Here is a 17,325-nt window from a genome sequence, read left to right on the forward strand (position 1 = left end):
CCGCAAACAAAGTAACCCTTAGCATCAATAAGAAAAAGCAATAGGAGAAAGGGTTAATGAACCAGTCCAGGGGGAGCCAAGAAGACAAAAGGAGTCCCAGTCTGAGCCGAATGGTTCATCAGTCTTACAAGAAAATCTTGGCCGGGCGCGGTGGCTCAAGCCTGTAATCCCAGCACTTTGGGAGGCCGAGACGGGTGGATCACGAGGTCAGGAGATCGAGACTATCCTGGCTAACACGGTGAAACCCTGTCTCTACTAAAAAAATACAAAAAAAAAAAAAAAAATTAGCCGGGCGAGGTGGCGGTCGCCTGTAGTCCCAACTACTCGGGAGGCTGAGGCAGGAGAATGGCGTAAACCCGGGAGGCGGAGCTTGCAGTGAGCCAAGGTTGCGCCACTGCACTCCAGCCTGGGTGACAGAGCGAGACGCTGTCTCAAAAAAAAAAAAAAAAAGAAAAAGAAAATCTTGAAGGTAGCAGAGCCTCTGGCGGCAGATGCCAAGCTGTCATCACAAGTGACTACAAGAAAGTGGCAGTTAAGATGGCCATTTGGAGCTGTTCACGCCTAATCTTGTATGGTCACAGGGCCCTCTGGTGAGAACCGATAGTGGAAGAGTGTGCTCGTGTCCTTATCTAATTGGATGCAGTCTTTATTTTTTTGATTTGTTTATTAAACCAAACATCTCCTTGTTGGCAGAGTGCCCTGTGAAAAGAAATGGAGCCTTTTTCTAAGGTGGAGTTAGTTATGTCATGGGTACTCCATACACAAAGGCTGATCATGGTGAAGAGAGGGTTGGGGACAAACGGGGCGGCCCAGGCAGTGGCATGGTGGTCACTGTGAGCGTCCCAGGGCCAGGACGTTGCGTTGGATTTGAGGTTAAGTGCAGTCCACATTGTTGACCTAAAGGAAGAAACCAAGGCAAAGTTAATAAATGGGGAGTTTATTTGGGCCAAGGTTGAGCACTGCAGCATGGGAAACACTGGGAAATGCTTTAGAGAACAAATGAGAGGCTCAAGTTTTAAAGAAAAAATGACGACTCAGGAGAGGAGGAGGCCATTACAGAAGTTGTTCCTCAGGAATTCTCATTGGTTTACAGAAATAGCATTGGTCAGTGATTGGCTATACATGGTTGAACTATAAGGTGGATGGCATTTTTTGGCTACTTGGCGTCAGTCAGTTTAGAGCCCACATAGCAAGTGGCTTCAAGAGGTCATTATTTAGCTCAAGTGGAATGAGACATAACTGCTGTCATATTTTAATGCCTCTCTGGGCCTGATCATGTAAAGGGGCTTGCATTCCTCAGATAAAACTTTTTTTCTTTCTTATCATCTAATAGTTTACTCTTCACCAGGGCAGGTCTATTCTCTGAGCTCCGTGTTAACAGACACAGACACTGAGCCTCAGCTGAGGCACTAGAATAGTGACTCTTGTGTAGGTGGGGACTGAGCTCCACAGCCTCTGACCCAGAGCCTGTGTCCCCTAGCGTGCCTTAACTCTTCTGCAGAGCAGAGCAAGCCCAGAGCCAGTCGGCTGCAGGCATCGGAAATACTCATCGTGGATTTTTCTCATGCAGGATTATAATGCTGGCCTGGCCTTGCCACAGCCTGAGACAGAGACATTCACCTCACTGGAGCCATGTTGGGGAAGGGAGGCTGAGAGTCAGGCTGGTCTTGCCAGAGGAGGAGCCTGGAGCTGTAGCTAAGAAAGGAACCACTGTGCCTCACTCCCTCCTGCAGGGCTCGCTGGGGCTCATCAGCAGGGTGAGGTGGTGATAACAGCTGAAAACAGGGTCCTATGACAGGGGAACACAAAGCTGACCAGCTAAATGGCCCTTGTCCCTGCTGGCCGGAGGCACGGTCCTTGAGTCCCATTCCCAAGCCCTGCCTCCCTGCCAGGCTTTGACTGCATAGGCAAGTAGTTGCCACCAGGCCTCCCGTGGTGCCCCCTCAGTCACTGCACCACAGTATGTTCCAGCCGAGTCCAGGCCCCACGGGACAGACAGAGCACATTTTGTATGTGACTCGCCCCTTTGGGTGAACTGTCTGAAGCAGTGTCCTAAGTGGGCGTGGATTTTAGTCAATGGTTTAATAAGCTCTACTCTACCTAAGACTTCTCGCTCGAGTGCCTGCAGCAGCCCCTCTGGTTTGGCTTCTAACCACATCATATCCCCATGGTCAGCCTGGGCCTGACTCCCAGGAATGGGCCTGCGATCACAGCAAGGGAATTTCCAGCAAAGCCTGGGGAACGGCATGATTCGTAATCAAATAAGCCAGATACATGACTGAAACATGACTGGGTTTCCTTTTCTTTCTGCACTTTCCTTCCCATACAGAATTCCCCACAAACCTTCCATTATAATCGCGAGGGCCTGGAGCAGTGGTGGCCCCAGGTTCCATCACAGGCGGCTGTGTGCCACTGGGACCACGGACAGCACATTCTCTGGCCTTCTCCAGGTTGGTATCTAACCCCTGCCATTGAATTTCATCAGAAAGCCGCTGGTGAGCATCTGGGAGACTCATCCGTACAGAGGCGGCCTCAGAGTTTGTCAGTGAAGCATATTTTGCCTTTCTAGGTCATTTGGACACTGCTCAGGCAGTTTGAAGGCATCACTAAAATTTGTCACCACAGTAAGGGAAAATAGACTTTACATTTTTGCTGTCTGTAAGAGCGCCATCTCTCAGCTGACAACCTTATAGAGTTATAGATGACCTTATGAAGTTACTAATTTTCTATTGGCTTAGCTGAGGGGATAACACAAACTTCCAATACTAAGCAACCCTGAAATTCCTGATCAAACATGTCTCATAGTTCTAGCTGGTGCCAGCTGGGCACTTTCTTGGCTAGTATGCTGGAAAGTGTGAATCATACCACTCATGACATAGCGCCAATGCATGGGGCCAACGTGTGGTCACCCACCCAAATAGCAGAGACCTCAGCAGCAGTGGGGCTCTTTATTAAATTGGCTTTTTGAGCGTGGAGGACATCAACTACTGATGCCGGACGAGGCCATTCAATAAATCCTGAGCTGTTCTTAAACTTTTAAGGTCCAGGGCACCTCTTCTGCAGCAGCTCCCTGCAGCCTGAAGATGGAGGCTTCCTGCTGTGTCCTGAGACTGCTGTGCTGTGCGGAGGACACAGCCATGGGGCTGCTTCCTGGGACTGTCATGATGGAGACCCCCACCAAGGTGGCCAGACCCACTACGACCAGCTCCCAGTGAGTAACCCTGTGGTCGATTTCCCATTTTCCCACTTCTCCCAGAAGGTAAGGTGAAGGAGGTGTGGAGGCCAGCATCACTTCTCCATCCCCAGTCTGGAGCCATCCATGCCTAATCGTTGGTGATTTTAGTATCTTCGTTGTTTGCTTTAATTATCATTGCAGTTAAGTCCAGTGACTTTCAAGTTATGATGGTGTAAACGTAATTGGCCACTGTTTGCCATCAGGGACCCATGTCACTTGGTTGCCTTTATGTTTCCTATCAATCACATACTGAGACTGAGGCTTTGTCTGACTGTGTATATTTTTTGTTGTTGTTGTTTGTTTTTGACAGAGTCTCGCTCTGTCACCCAAGCTGGAGTGAAGTGGCACAATCTCAGCTCACTGCAACCTCCGCCTCCCGGGTTCAAGTAATTCTCCTGCCTCAGCCTCCTGAGTAGCTGGGACTATAGGCGCATGCCATCACACCTGGCTACTTTTTGTATTTTTAGTAGAGATGGGGTTTCACCATGTTGGCCAGACTGGTCTTGATCTCTTGACCTCGTGATCCACCCACCTCGGCTTCCCAAAGTGCTGAGATTACAGGCATGAGCCACTGTGCCTGGCTGGCTGTGTGTATTTTTTTTTTTTTTTTTTTTTGAGACAGAGTCTTGCTCTGTCACCCAGGCTGGAGTGCAGTGGTGCGATCTCAGCTCACTGCAAGTTCTGCCTTCCCGGTTTATGCCATTCTCTTGCGTCAACCTCCCAAGTAGCTGGGACTACAGGTGCCCACCACCACGCCCTGCTAATTTTTTGGATTTTTAGTAGAGATGGGGTTTCACCGTGTTAGCCAGGATGGTCTCAATCTCCTGACCCCGTGATCCACCCGCCTGTGTGTATTTTTAACAGGACATGCACAGCACACTGGGAGAGGGAAAAAAAAAAAACATGGGAGCATGAGAATTGGCCATTAAGATACTTAAGCCATTTCTACCTCCATGATCTTCCTTTTCCTGCTTTCTTTAATCTTGCGTTTATGCCACGTAATGGTACCAATACCGTATGCTTTACTCAAGACCAGCTTTTAACACATATATGATGATCACGAAAGTCCTGTGTGATTGGAAGCTGAGACGAGTATCCTAGACTATTCCCAACTCCCCAACCGATTTGCAGCACAAGGAGCTAGGGAGAAATGTAGAAAGAATGGCACCCACCCTCACGGGGAGCTTTTCGCAAAAACACAGGAAGTAGTGACTTGTGGGAGATACCATCTTTCATGTCCATTAAATCAGTGATGAGAGAAACTCTACCTTTTACTATTAGTAATGTAGCTAGAGCAGTGACTCCAAAATTTTTGCTGACCTCAGATTCAACTGGGGGCTTGCTGGCCCCACCCCAGTTTCTGACCCAGTGGGTCTGGGGTGGGTGAAGAATTCGCATATCTCACAAGTGCTCAGGTGATGCTGATGCTGATGGCCCTGGGACCCTGTTCTGAGAACCAGTGGAAGTGAAGCCTTTCATCAGGTTTCTCAGACTTGGCTTCTAGCTAGTTGGACCCAGCCCAGGCTGCTTGGCTTCTGCCTTCCCAACCCACCTGGCGGTGTGGTCCACTGTCATGAAATTTGAAGCCTCTCCCTTTCTCCCACAGCTCCCACAGCCTTCCACCCGGCACTCCTCGCACCCCCAGCTTCATGGCATTGCAGTCTGGTTCTGAGATCCTCTATCCTCCTACTCAGCATCCTCCTGTGGCCATCCTAGCTCAAAATTCTGATAACTCCATGAACTCTGTTCTCGATTGCTCCCTGGAAATGGAAGCTCGGGCACCTCCAAATCTGGGATTCCGTGTTCATATGGCTTCTGGAGCGGCTGTCTGTCTGATGACGGATTTGGGGGACAGCTCTGGGGTTGAAATGAGGCTACACAACATGTCTGAGGCAGTGGCGGTGACTGCCTACCACCAGTACTCAAAAGGTAAGGTGCACAGTGTCCTTTTCAGGAGCCTGGGAAGGAGATCCTGAGCTAGGAGACCCAAGAGGCAGTGTTGGGAATCGAAAGAAACCACATTCCATTTCTCTGGACTCAGCCAAGCTTCCTGGCTCTAAGAATAGTAGTTCAGTGGTGCACTGCGGATGTAGGTGGGTTTGTGCAATGTGTTTTGCACTGTGACCAACTCTACATACTTCATCGCATTTAATCTTTCCACCTGCCTTGTGAGGTAGGGGTGGTGAGGCTGAGGGATTTGTCCTGAGGTCCCAAAGCTAATGTACTGGCACTTCATCCTACACAGAAGCAGAATTCTAAAAATAATAACTATTGAAAGATTACTCAAATTGTCCTTCAAGTACATGAACACACATATACACACACACAGTGTTGTATATGAATTCTTTTGCACTAAAATTTCCAACATTTTGTAGTCTCAACCAAAGTAAGAAAAAAATTCTTTACATTCCAGTGTTGGACCCATTCTATTCAGACAACTACTAAACCCCTAGAGATGATGATTGGGGGTGGAGGGTGAGTGGAGAGTTCTGATATTTTACCACTTATGGATCGGATTTAATTTTTTCTTTTTTTTTTTCTTTCATTATTTCTTCCTTTTTTTTTTTTTTTTTTTTTCTGAGACAAAGTCTTGTTCTGTTGCCCAGGCTGGAGTGCAGTGGCCCAATCTCAGCTCACTGCAATCTCCACCTCCTGGGTTCAAGGGATCCTCCCACCTCAGCCTCCCAAGTAGCTGGGATTACGGGTGTGCACCACCACGCCCAGCTAATTTTTTGTATTTTTAGTAGAGATGGGGTTTCACTCTGTTGGCCTAGGTGTTCTCAAACTCCTGACCTCAAGAGATCTGCCTGCGTAGGCCTCCCAAAGTGCTGGTGTGAGCTACTGCACCTTCACGCCCCCCTTTTTTTTAAAAGTTACTTTTTGAACATGTACGTTCTCATGGTGTAAACTCCCACATTCTAGAAAGATATATAATAAAAAGTCCTTTTCTATTGACCCACAGTCAACTACTGCCTTCTACTTCTTATTTCTTTTATGTGTATAAGCAAGTATAAATGTTGTTTCCCCTCCTTTCCACAAATGGAAGTATACCATGCACATGTCCCACTCCTTGCTCACTTAAATGCATATCCGTATCTAGACAGGCTCCCCTGTCTACACAGAAAGGGCTTCCCTGGTTTTTGGTGTAGTTGCTGAGTAGTCCATTAATTTAATGGACCAAATCTACTCAGCTATTTCTTTTTACGGGTGGACATTGAAATTGTTTCTGATCTTTCAATATTGCAAACAACATTGCAGTGAATAATTACATGTGTATGTCATTTAATGGAAAGGCAAGATTATTGCTTCAAATGCTATGTGCATCTGTAATTGATAGTTATTGCTAAATTGCTTTTGATTAGGACTCTTGTCCGGTTTACATTCCTGTGAACAATGTAGATATCAATATAATAGGTAAAAACAGTATCTTTCTGAAGTATTAAAATTTGCATTTTATTAGGTTCATCCTTGTCAGCTGCCAGTATATGACCATATTCAACCAAATAGAGCACTTTCACAGTTCCATCTAATATGGGGTTTCCATGAGCTCTTTTAGTTATTAAGAAAATTTGTCTGTTTAGTATACATTGCAAATTTTTATTTCTCAATTTGTCATTTGTGTTTTGGTTTTACTTACAGTTTTTTTTTCTTTTCATGTAGGAATTTTTAACTTTTATTAAGTATACTTTATCAACCCTTTATTTTATGGTTTCTGAGTTTTATGTCATAGTTAGAAATTCTTTCCTTACTCTAAGTTTATGGAACAATTCTCTCATGGTTTCTCCTAGAGTTTTTATTATTCTGTCTTCTCATTTAAATACTGAATGCATTTGAATACATATCCTGGCATAAAGCCTGCATTGTAGATTCCATTTGACTGTTTCCTGAATGGCCACCCATTTGACTCAGCGTCATTTGCTGGAAGATTCGGTTGCCACACTGATGGGGCGTGCTCCCTCTACCTACGCTGGCCTCCTCTCTGCCCTCAGGTGGTTTGCTGGCATCCCTTGTCACTCATCTTCTCTAGCACGGCCACCCATTCGGCTCAGCGTCATTTGCTGGAATTCAGTTGCCACACTGATGGGGTGTGCTGCCTGTACCAATGCTGGGTTCATCTCTGCCCTCAGGCAATTTGCTGGTGGCTTCCCTTGTCACTCATCTTCTCTAGCATTATTCTTGCCATTTTTGCTTGTTTATTTTTCCACATGAACTTTAGACTCATACTGACTAGTATAAAAATATCTTATTGGTATTTTTATTTAAATCATGTGTTGATAAAGAATGAAACTAAATAAAATTTTTGAATAGATTTGTTCTGAGCCAAATATGAGTGACCATGGCCTGAGGCACAGTCTCAAGAGGTCCTAAGAACTTGTGCCCAAGGTGGTCATGCTACAGCTTAGTTTTATACATTTTAGGGAGATGTAAGACATCAATCAATACATTTAAGATATACATTGGTTCTGTCCGGAAAGGTGGGACGGCTCAAAGATGGGGGTGGGAGGAGGCTTCCAGGTCATAGGTGGGTACAAAGATTTTCCGATTGGCAATTGGTTGAAAGAGTTAAGTTATTATCTAAAGACCTGGAATCAATAGAAAGGAGTGTCTGGGTGAAAATAAGGGGTGGTGAAGACCAAAGTTTTTATCATGCAGACAAAGCCTCCAGGTAGCAGCCTTCAGTAAGAATAGATTGTAAATGTTTCTTATCAGCCTTTACAGGGTGCCAGATTGAGTTAATTCTGTCCTGGATCAGGAAAAGATCTGGAAAGGTAAGGGAATTCTCTGCAGAACATAGATTTTCCCTGAACTCCTGGCCTCAAGTGATCCTACAGCCTCAGCTTCCCAAAGTGTTGGGATTATAGGCATTAACCACTGTGCCGGGCCTAAACATTTCTTTATATGGAATTTACATGTTTCTTGTATGATATTTTATTTTTTGCACTATTGTATTATAAAAGGAATATTTTTTCCCATTTTGTCCCCAAACTGGTTGTCATTGGTATATAGAAAAGCTGCTGCTCTTTGCTGTTGATTTGGGGTCCTCCTCTCTTCATAGGATGATTTCAAAGTGTCAAATATATTTTGGGTTAAAATAATTTGATTTAGGCCAGGCACGGTGGCTCACGCCTGTAATCCCAGCACTTTGGGAGGCCGAGGTAGGCGGATCACGAGGTCAGGAGATCGAGACCATCCTGGCTAACACAGTGAAACTCTACTAAAAAAGACAAAAAAATTAGCTGAGCGTGGTGGTGGGCGCCTGTAGTCCCAGCTACTCGGGAGGCTGAGGCAGGAGAATGGTGTGAACCCAGGAGTGGAGCTTGCAGTGACCCCAGATCACGCCACTGCACTCCAGCCTGGGCAATAGAGCAAGACTCTGTCTCAAAATAATAATAATAATAATAATAATAATAATAATAATACTTTGATTTCTTTCATGGTCTACTATCTGTCATGTTGGTATCTTATTGCTACAGAAAGTCTGTTTTGTCATTCTTAAGGCCTCTGTTTAAATGTTAATGCTGGTCAGTTGTGCCTGAATTCCAAAGGGAGGGAGGGTATTGTGGGGCATGTCTGAATGTCTGACCCTCCCTTCCCTTTATGGCCTGAACTCATTTTTCAGGTTAACTTGGGAATGCCCTTGGCCAGAAGGAGGGGTCCATTCAGTAGGCTGGAGGGCTTAGAATTTTATTTTTCGTTTACAAATGTTTAACATATAAATTAATTTATGTAGAGCCTTTATATTTAAGAGTCTCCCCCTGCATGAACTGCCCTGTTCCTGTCCATTTTTCCGTGTATCTTTCTTTAAAAGTATTTTAAACATTTCTGTTTTTTCTTTTCTTTTCTGTTTTAATAGAGACAGGAGTCTTACTGTATTGACCAGGCTGGTCTTGAACTCCTGGCCTCAAGTGACCCTACAGCCTCAGCCTCCCAAAGTGTTGGGATTACAGGCATGAACCACTGCGCCCAGCCTGAGCATTTCTTCATATAGAATTTACATGTTTCTTGTATGATATTTTATTTTTTGTACTATTGTATTGTAAAACGGATATTTTTTCCATTTTTTTCCCATTTTGTCCCCAAACTGGTTGTCATTCATATATAGAAAAGCTGCTGCTCTTTGCTGTTGATTTTAGGTCCTCTTCTCTTTCACTTAATTCTCGTGTTGTTTATAGTTATCTTGAAGTGTATTCTTTAGTGTTTTTCAGCTATGTAAACATATTAATTATGAATGGTGATGATCAACCTCTCATTTCCAGATTGACCCCTCCGGTTTCTTTCTCTTGTTTAATTACAATGGCTGATACTGCCAGAACAGTGTTAAATGAGATAGATGATGATGGGCATGTCAGTCTCAAGATCCTTCCAGTGTTTTTGAAATGCCTTTGCAGAATTATAAGTAATGAGAGATATCTAGCATGACTGATTCCATCTTGCTTCTAAATTCACAGACTAAATATTTTTCTTGCTTATTGTAATGCAGAGGCCAATATAACTATGAGAAGGATTTGGTTTATCATTAAACTTGGAGGCAAAGGAAACTGGCACCCTCCTTGTCTGAAGATTAAAGCCATATTCATAAGGCAGGGTTAAAATTATGATAGGGGTTTGGACTTTGCTAATGAGTAGGCATTAAACCATAACCTGCCATTGCTTAATCTGTGTTTCTATAGGTTGTCTATTGCCCCAGAGTCATGTAACTGAGGGTTGCAAAATGTGTAACTTTCCCAACTACTCCTATAGATAACATCACTATTGTGAAACCTAAAGATATGGTCTTTGAGATATTTTTTATATTTAACATTTAAGTAGATCAAGACACACTATCTAGTTCTAAGACTACCCCCTCACATCCCTGCCAAGGAACTAACTCAGCTGCACAAAGACAGTTTGAGATGCTCCTGTGATTTCTTCCCAATTGTTCAGCCAATCATTTGTTCCAGTTTCCCAGAACCCTGCTGGGAAAGTACTTTTTAAAAAGTACTTTTACAAAACCCCAGCCTCCATATTCTGGGGGAGACAGGTTTGAGAACTTTCTCCCTGTTCTCCTTGCTCGGCAGGCCTGTGATTAGTACATTCTTTGCTGCAACACCTGCTGGTCTCATTAGTCTTTTTTCAGGGCAGCGGGAAAGAAGAACCCATCAGGCTGTGACGTTTTTCCATTAAACTAGATACTAGATTTTTGACAGATATAATTCATCATGTAAAGGAAGTTTTCATCTTTTCCTCTCTTAATGAAGACTTAAAGAAAATAAGAGTTGTTGATTTTGTTAAATTCTCTCCAGCATCTGTGAAGCTGATTTTATAACATTTTTCTTTGCTTCTTTAGAATTCCAAATCTCATGTGTTATATTAGCCAGTATCTTACTGACTCATTCTTGAATTCCTAGGGGTGGAAAACACTTGATTTTGATGAATTACTTTTTTTATTATGCTATTGCATTCAGTTTTCTAACATATTGTTCATAGTTCTTCCTCATAAATGGTGTTGGCATCTAGTCATTGATTTTATTTATTTATTTTTATTCCTTTTTTTCTTTTGCCAGAGTAGGCACAGATTTATTGAAGACAATTCACAGAGTGGGAGCAGGCTTGAGCAAGTGGCTGCTCAAGAGCCCCCTCAATTAGCTTTTTTTTTTTTTTAATTTATTTCCATAGGTTATTGGGGAACGGGTGGTGTTTGGTTACATGAGTAAGCTCTTCAGTGGTGATCTCTGAGATTTTGGTGCAACCATCACCTGAGCTGTATACACTGCACCCTATTAGTAGTCTTTTTATCTCTCACCCACTTCCCACCCTTTCCCCCTGAGTCCCCAAAGTCCATGTGTCATTCTTATTCCTTAGCATCCTCATAGCTTAGCTCCCACGTATGAGTGAGAACATATAATGTTTGGTTTTCCATTCCTAAGTTACTTCACTTAGAATAATAATCTCCAATCTCATCCAGGTCGCTGTGAATGCCATTACTTCATTCCTCTTATGGCTTAGTAGTATTTCATTTTACATATATATATATCACAGTTTCTTTATCCACTCATTGATTGATAGGTATTTGGGTTGGTTCCATGTTTTTACAATTGCAAATTGTGCTGCTATAAACATGCATGTGCAAGTATCTTTTTCATATAATGACTTCTTTTCCAATGGGTCGATACCCAGTAATGGGATTGCTGGATCAAATGGTAGTTCTACTTTTAGTTCTTTAAGGAATCTCCACACTGTTTTCCATACTGGTTTACATTCCTACCAGCAGTATAGAAGTGTTCCCTGTTCACTGCATCCACACCAACATCTACTATTTTTTGATTTTTTGATTATAGCCATTGTTGCAGGAGTAAAGTGGTATCGCATTGCGGTTTTGATTTGCATTTCCCTGATCATTAGTGATGTTGAGCATTTTTCATATGTTTGCTGACCATTTGTATATCTTTTTTTTTTTTTTTTTTTTTGAGAATTGTCTATTCATGTCCTTAGCCCACTTTTTGATGGGATTGTTGAATTGTTTGAATTCATTGTAGATACTGGATATTAGTCCTTTGTCAGATGTATAGATTGTGAAGATTTTTTCCCATTCTGTGGGTTGTCTGTTTACTCTGCTCAATGTTTCTTTTGCCATGCAAAATCTCTTTAGTTTAATTAACTCCCAGTGATTTACCTTTGTTGTTATTGCATTTGCTTTTGGGTTCTTGGTCGTGAAATCCTTACCTAAGCCAATGTCTAGAAGGATTTCTCCAATGTTATCTTCTAGAATTTTTATAGTTTCAGGTCTTAGATTCAAGTCCTTAATTTATCTTGAGTTGATTTTTGTATAAGGTGAGAGATGAGGATCCAGTTTCATTCTCCTACATGTGGTTAGCCAATTATCCCAGCACCATTTGTTGAAAAGAGTGTCCTTTCCCCACTATGTTTTTGTTTGCTTTGTTGCAGATCAGTTGGCTGTAAGTGCTTGGGTTTATTTCTGGGATCACTATTCTGTTCCATTGGTCTATGTGCTTATTTTTATACCAGTACCATGCTGTTTTGGTGACTATGGCTTCATAATGTAATTTGAAGTCAGGTAATATGATGCCTCCAGATTTGTTCTTTTTGCTGTTAGTCTTGCTTTGGCTGTGCAGGCTCTTTTTTGGTTCCATATGAATTTTAGAATTGTTTTTTCTAATTCTGTGAAGATGGTGGTGGTATTTTGATGAGGATTCCATTGAATTTGTAAATTGCTTTTGGCAGTATAGTCATTTTCACAATATTGATTCTACCCATCCATGAGCATGGGATGTGTTTCCATTTGTTTGTGTCATCCATGATTTTTTTCACCATTGTTTTGTAGTTTTCCTTGTAAATGTCTTTCACCTCCTTGGTTAGGTATATTCCTACGTGGTTTTTGTTTTTGTTTTTTGATTTTTGTTTTTTGTTTTGTGGTTTTTTTGCAGCTATTTTAAAAGGGGTTGAATTCTTGATTTGATTCTCAGCTTGATCTCTGTTGATGTATAGAAGACCTACTGATTTGTGTACATTAGTTATGTATCCAGAAACTTAACTGAATTCTTTTATCAGTTCTAGGTGCTTTTTGGATGATTCTTTAGGATTTTCTAGATATATAATCATATCATCAGAAAACAGTGACAGTTTGAATTCCTCTTTACTGATTTGGATGCCCTTTATTCCTTTCTCTTGATTGCTCTGGCTAGGACTTCCAGTACTATGTTGAAGAGGAGTGGTGAGAGCAGGCATCCTTGTTTTGTTCCAGTTCTCAGGGGGAATGCTTTCAACTTTTTCCCATTCGCTATTATGTTGGCTGTGGGTTTGTTATAGCCGGCTTTTATTATATTGAGGTATGTCCCTTGTATGCCAATTTTGCTCAGAGTTTTAATCATAAAGGGATGCTGGATTTTCTTGAATGCTTTTTCTGCATCTATTGAGATGACCACGTGATTTTTGTTTTTAATTCTGTTTATGTGGTGTATCACATTTATTGACTTGAGTATGTTAAACCATACCTGCATCCCTCATATGAAACCCACTTGATTATGGTGCATTATCTTTTTGATATGTTGGATTTGATTAGCTAGTATTTTAAGGATTTCAGCATCTATGTTCATCAGGGATATAGGTCTGTAGTTTTCTGTTTTGGTTATGTCATTTCCTGGTTTTGGTATTAGGGTGATACTGGCTTCATAAAATGATCTAGGGAGGGTTTCCTCTTTCTCTGTCTTGTGGAATGGTGTTAATAGGATTGGTACCAATTTTTTAAATGTCTGGTAGAATTCTTCTGTGAATTCGTCTGGACCTGGAGTTTTTTTGTTGGTAATTTTTAAATTACCATTTCAATCTCACTGCTTATTATTGGTCTGTTCATGGTATCTAATTATTTCCTGACTTAAGCTAGGAGGGTTATATCTTTCCAGGAATTTATCCATCTCTTCTAGGTTTTCTAGTTTATGTGTGTAAAGGTGTTCATTAAGTAGCCTTGAATGATCTTTTGTATTTCTGTGGTGTCAATTGTAGTATCTCCTGTTTTGTTTCTTATTGAGCTTATTTGGATTTTCTCTCTTCTTTTTTTGGTTAATCTTGCTAGTGGTCTATCAATTTTATTTATTTTTTCAAAGAACCAGCTTTTTATTTTATTTATATTTTGTATTTTTTGTTTGTTTGTTTCAATTTCATTTAGTTCTGCTCTTGTCTTGGTTATTTCCTTTCTTCTTCTGGGTTTGTCTTTGGTTTGTTCTTGTTTCTCCAGTTCCTTGAGGTATGACCTTAGATTATCTGTTTGTGCTCTTTCAGACTTTTTGATGTAGGCATTTAGGGCTATGAAATTTCCTCTTAGCACCACCTTTGCTGTGTCCCAGAGGTTTTGATATGTTGTATCACTATTGTGGTTCAGTTTGAAGAATTTTTAAATTTCCATCTTTATTTCATTTTTGACCCAGTGACCACTCAGGAGCAGGTTATTCAACTTCTATGCATTTGCATGATTTTGAAGGTTCCTTTTGGAGTTGATTTCCAGTTTTTTTCCACTGTGGTTGAGAGAGTGCTTGATACAACTTCAATTTTCTTAAATTTGTTGAGGCTTGTTTTGTGGCCTATCATATGGTCTATCTTGGAGAAAGTTCCATGCACTATTGAATAGAATGTATATTCTGTGTATGTTGGATGGAATGTTCTGTACATATCTGTTAAGTCCATTTGTTCCAGGGTATAGTTTAAATCCATTTTTTTTTTTTTTTATCGACTTTGTCTTGATGACCTGTCTAGTTCTGTCAGTGGAGTATTGAAGTCCCCCACTATTATTGTGTTGCTGTCTGTCTCATTTCTTAGGTCTATTAGTAATTATTTTATCAATTTGGGATCTCCAGTGTTAGGAGCATATATGTTTAGGATTGTGATATTTTCCTGTTGGACAAGGCATTTTATCATTATATAATGTCCTTCTTTGTCTCTTTTAACTGCTGTTGCTTGAAAGTTTGTTTTGTTTGGTATGAGAATAGCTACTCCTGCTCGCTTTTGGTGTTTGCTCACATGAAATGTCTTTTTCTACCACTTTGCCTTAAGTTTGTGCGAGTCCTTATGTGTTAAGCGAGTCTCTTGAAGGCAGCGGATAGTTGATTGGTGAATTCTTTTTTTTTTTTTTCTTTTTTTTTTAAATTTAATTTAATCTTTTTTTAATTAATTAATTAATTTATTATTATTATACCTTAAGTTCTAGTATCCATTCTGCTATTCTGTATCCTTTAAGTGGAGCATTTAGGTCATTTACATTCAATGTTAGTATTCAGATGTGAGGTACCATTCCATTCATTATGCTATTTGTTGCCTGTATACCTTCGTTACTGGTTTTTTGTTTTTTAAATTGTAGTTTTGTTTTATAGGTCCTGTGAGATTTATGCTTTAAAGAGGTTCTGTTTTGATGTGTTTCCAGGACTTGTTTCAAGATTTGGAGCTCCTTTTAGCAGTTCTTGTAGTGGTAGCTTGGTAGTAGCAAATTCTGTCAGCATTTGTTTGTCTGAAAAAGACTGTATCTTTCCTTCATGTATGAAGCTTAGTTTTGCTAGATACAAAATTCTTGTCTGATAATTGTTTCGTTTGAAGAGACTGACCAAACTCTTCCAGCTTATAGGGTTTCTGCTGAGAAATCTGCTAATCTGATAGGTTTTCCTTTATAGGTTACCTGGTGCTTTTGTCTCACAGCTCTTAAGATTCTTTCCTTCATCTTAACTTTAGATAACTCGATGACAATGTGCCTAGGCAATGATCTTTTTGTGATGAATTTCCCAGGTATTCTTTGTGCTTCTTGTATTTGGATGTCTGGGTCTCACAAAGCTGGGGAAGTTTATTCCCCTCATTTATTGCCCCAAATATGTTTTCCAAACTTAGATTTCTCTTCTTCCTCAGGAACACCAATTATTCTTAGGTTTGGTCATTTAACATAATCCCAGACTTCTTGGAGGCTTAGTTCTTATTTTCTCACTCTTTTTTCTTTGTCTTTGTTGGATTGGGTTAATTCAAAGACCTTGTCTTTGAGCTCTGAATTTCTTTCTTTTACTTGTTCAATTCTATTGCTGAGACTTTTCAGAGCATTTTGCATTTCTATAAGTGTGTCCATTGTTTCCTGAAGTTCTGATTTTTTTTATTTATGCTATCTATTTCCTGGAGTATTTCTCCCTTCACTTCTTGTATCATTTTTTGGATTTCCTTACACTGGGCTTTGCCTTTTTCTGGTGCCTCCCTGATAATAACTAACCTCCTGTATTCTTTTTAAGGTAAATTGGGGGTTTCTTCTTGATTTGAGTTCCTTGCTGGTGAGCTAGTGTGATTTTTTGGAGGTGTTTAAGAACCTTGTTTTGTCCTATTACCAGAGTTGGTTTTCTAGTTCCTTCTTATTTGGGTAGGCTCTGTCAGAGGGAAGGTCTAGGGCTGAAGGCTGTTGTTCAGATTCTTTTGTCCTGTGGGTTGTTCCCTTGATGTAGTACTCTCCCCCTTTTCCTATGGATGTGGCTTCCTGAGAACTGAGCTGTAGTAATTATCGCTCTTCTGGTTCTAGCCACCCAGCCAGTCTACCAGGTTCCAGGCTGGTACTGGGGGTTGTCTGCACAGAGTACTGTGATATGAACCATTTGTGAGCTTCTCAGTCATGTATACCAGCACAGTATTTGGGGTGTCTCCTGGGTCCTGCAGGAGCAATCCACTTACTTCAGGGAGTCTGTGGGTCCTCTCAGCTTTCCTGATTTATTCCTGCAGTCATTCTGGAGCAAAAATTCACTACGCGAGCCTCCACACACTGCTCTGTCCATCCAAGTTGGAGCTGCAATCTAGTCCTTCCTCCCATCCACTGTGATCCCCCCTTCATTTATTTATTTATTTATAAAAAGTGGACTAAGACATCTAAATCTTAGAACCCAAATTCCAATTAATGAATAGGTCAACCCTAGAAAGAACTCAGAAGGTAACAGCAAGACCTATGATTCTAAATGCCAAAATCCTTAAAGGCATTTGCAAACGCATTTGAAAAATAGTCCAGTTTTCCTGTTGCCTCATTACGGCTTTTCTCCTCAATGACAGGTAGGTAGATAGGTACTGGATCACCTTCAAATGGCTGGTGCAGAACAATTTCTAGCCATTGATTTTTGTGCAATAGTTTTGGTCTTTGATATCAGTGCTGTGTGAAAGTTTTCTTTGTCTTTTATTTGTCCTGAAACAGTTTGAATAGCATCGGAAATATATATTCTATTTCGGAGAATTTCCTTTTTAACCCTCTGGGACTAGTACTTCCTTCTTACTGCTGTTGGAGTAGCTCATTGACACCTTCCTCTATTTCTTCTATGGAAATTCATCTGTTAAGAATTTCCGTTTCTCCACTAGTTATTTCTTTCAAGTTATTTTTTCTTGTATAATTATCTATTTAATCCAGGTTTTAACATTTATTTGCATAGAGGTGAGCAAAATAGGCTCTTATAATTCTTTTATTTTAATTGGTATCTGTATTTTCTTCTATCGTTTTTATTTTATTTTGTTTCATTTCTTTTTCTTTCCTTAATTGGTTGGGTAAATTTTCATTAGTCTATTTAAAGAACTAGCTCTCTTAGTTTCTTAAGTAGATT

General features: G+C 40.9%; 1 protein-coding gene across 1 annotated transcript in view; it reads left to right on the top strand.

The window, feature by feature from the left end:
* Positions 1–17,325, top strand: part of PKD1L1 (polycystin 1 like 1, transient receptor potential channel interacting) — a 185,781-nt gene that overhangs the window by 13,403 nt on the left and 155,053 nt on the right. Inside the window, exons 5-7 of the mRNA XM_065541975.2 lie at positions 2,330–2,450; positions 3,042–3,211; positions 4,842–5,171. Of these exons, the coding sequence (XP_065398047.1) occupies positions 2,330–2,450; positions 3,042–3,211; positions 4,842–5,171 (621 nt within the window). The remainder of the gene's footprint in view (positions 1–2,329; positions 2,451–3,041; positions 3,212–4,841; positions 5,172–17,325) is intronic.

This window comes from Macaca fascicularis, chromosome 3, assembly GCF_037993035.2.
Source record: "Macaca fascicularis isolate 582-1 chromosome 3, T2T-MFA8v1.1".
Lineage (NCBI taxonomy): Eukaryota > Metazoa > Chordata > Mammalia > Primates > Cercopithecidae > Macaca > Macaca fascicularis.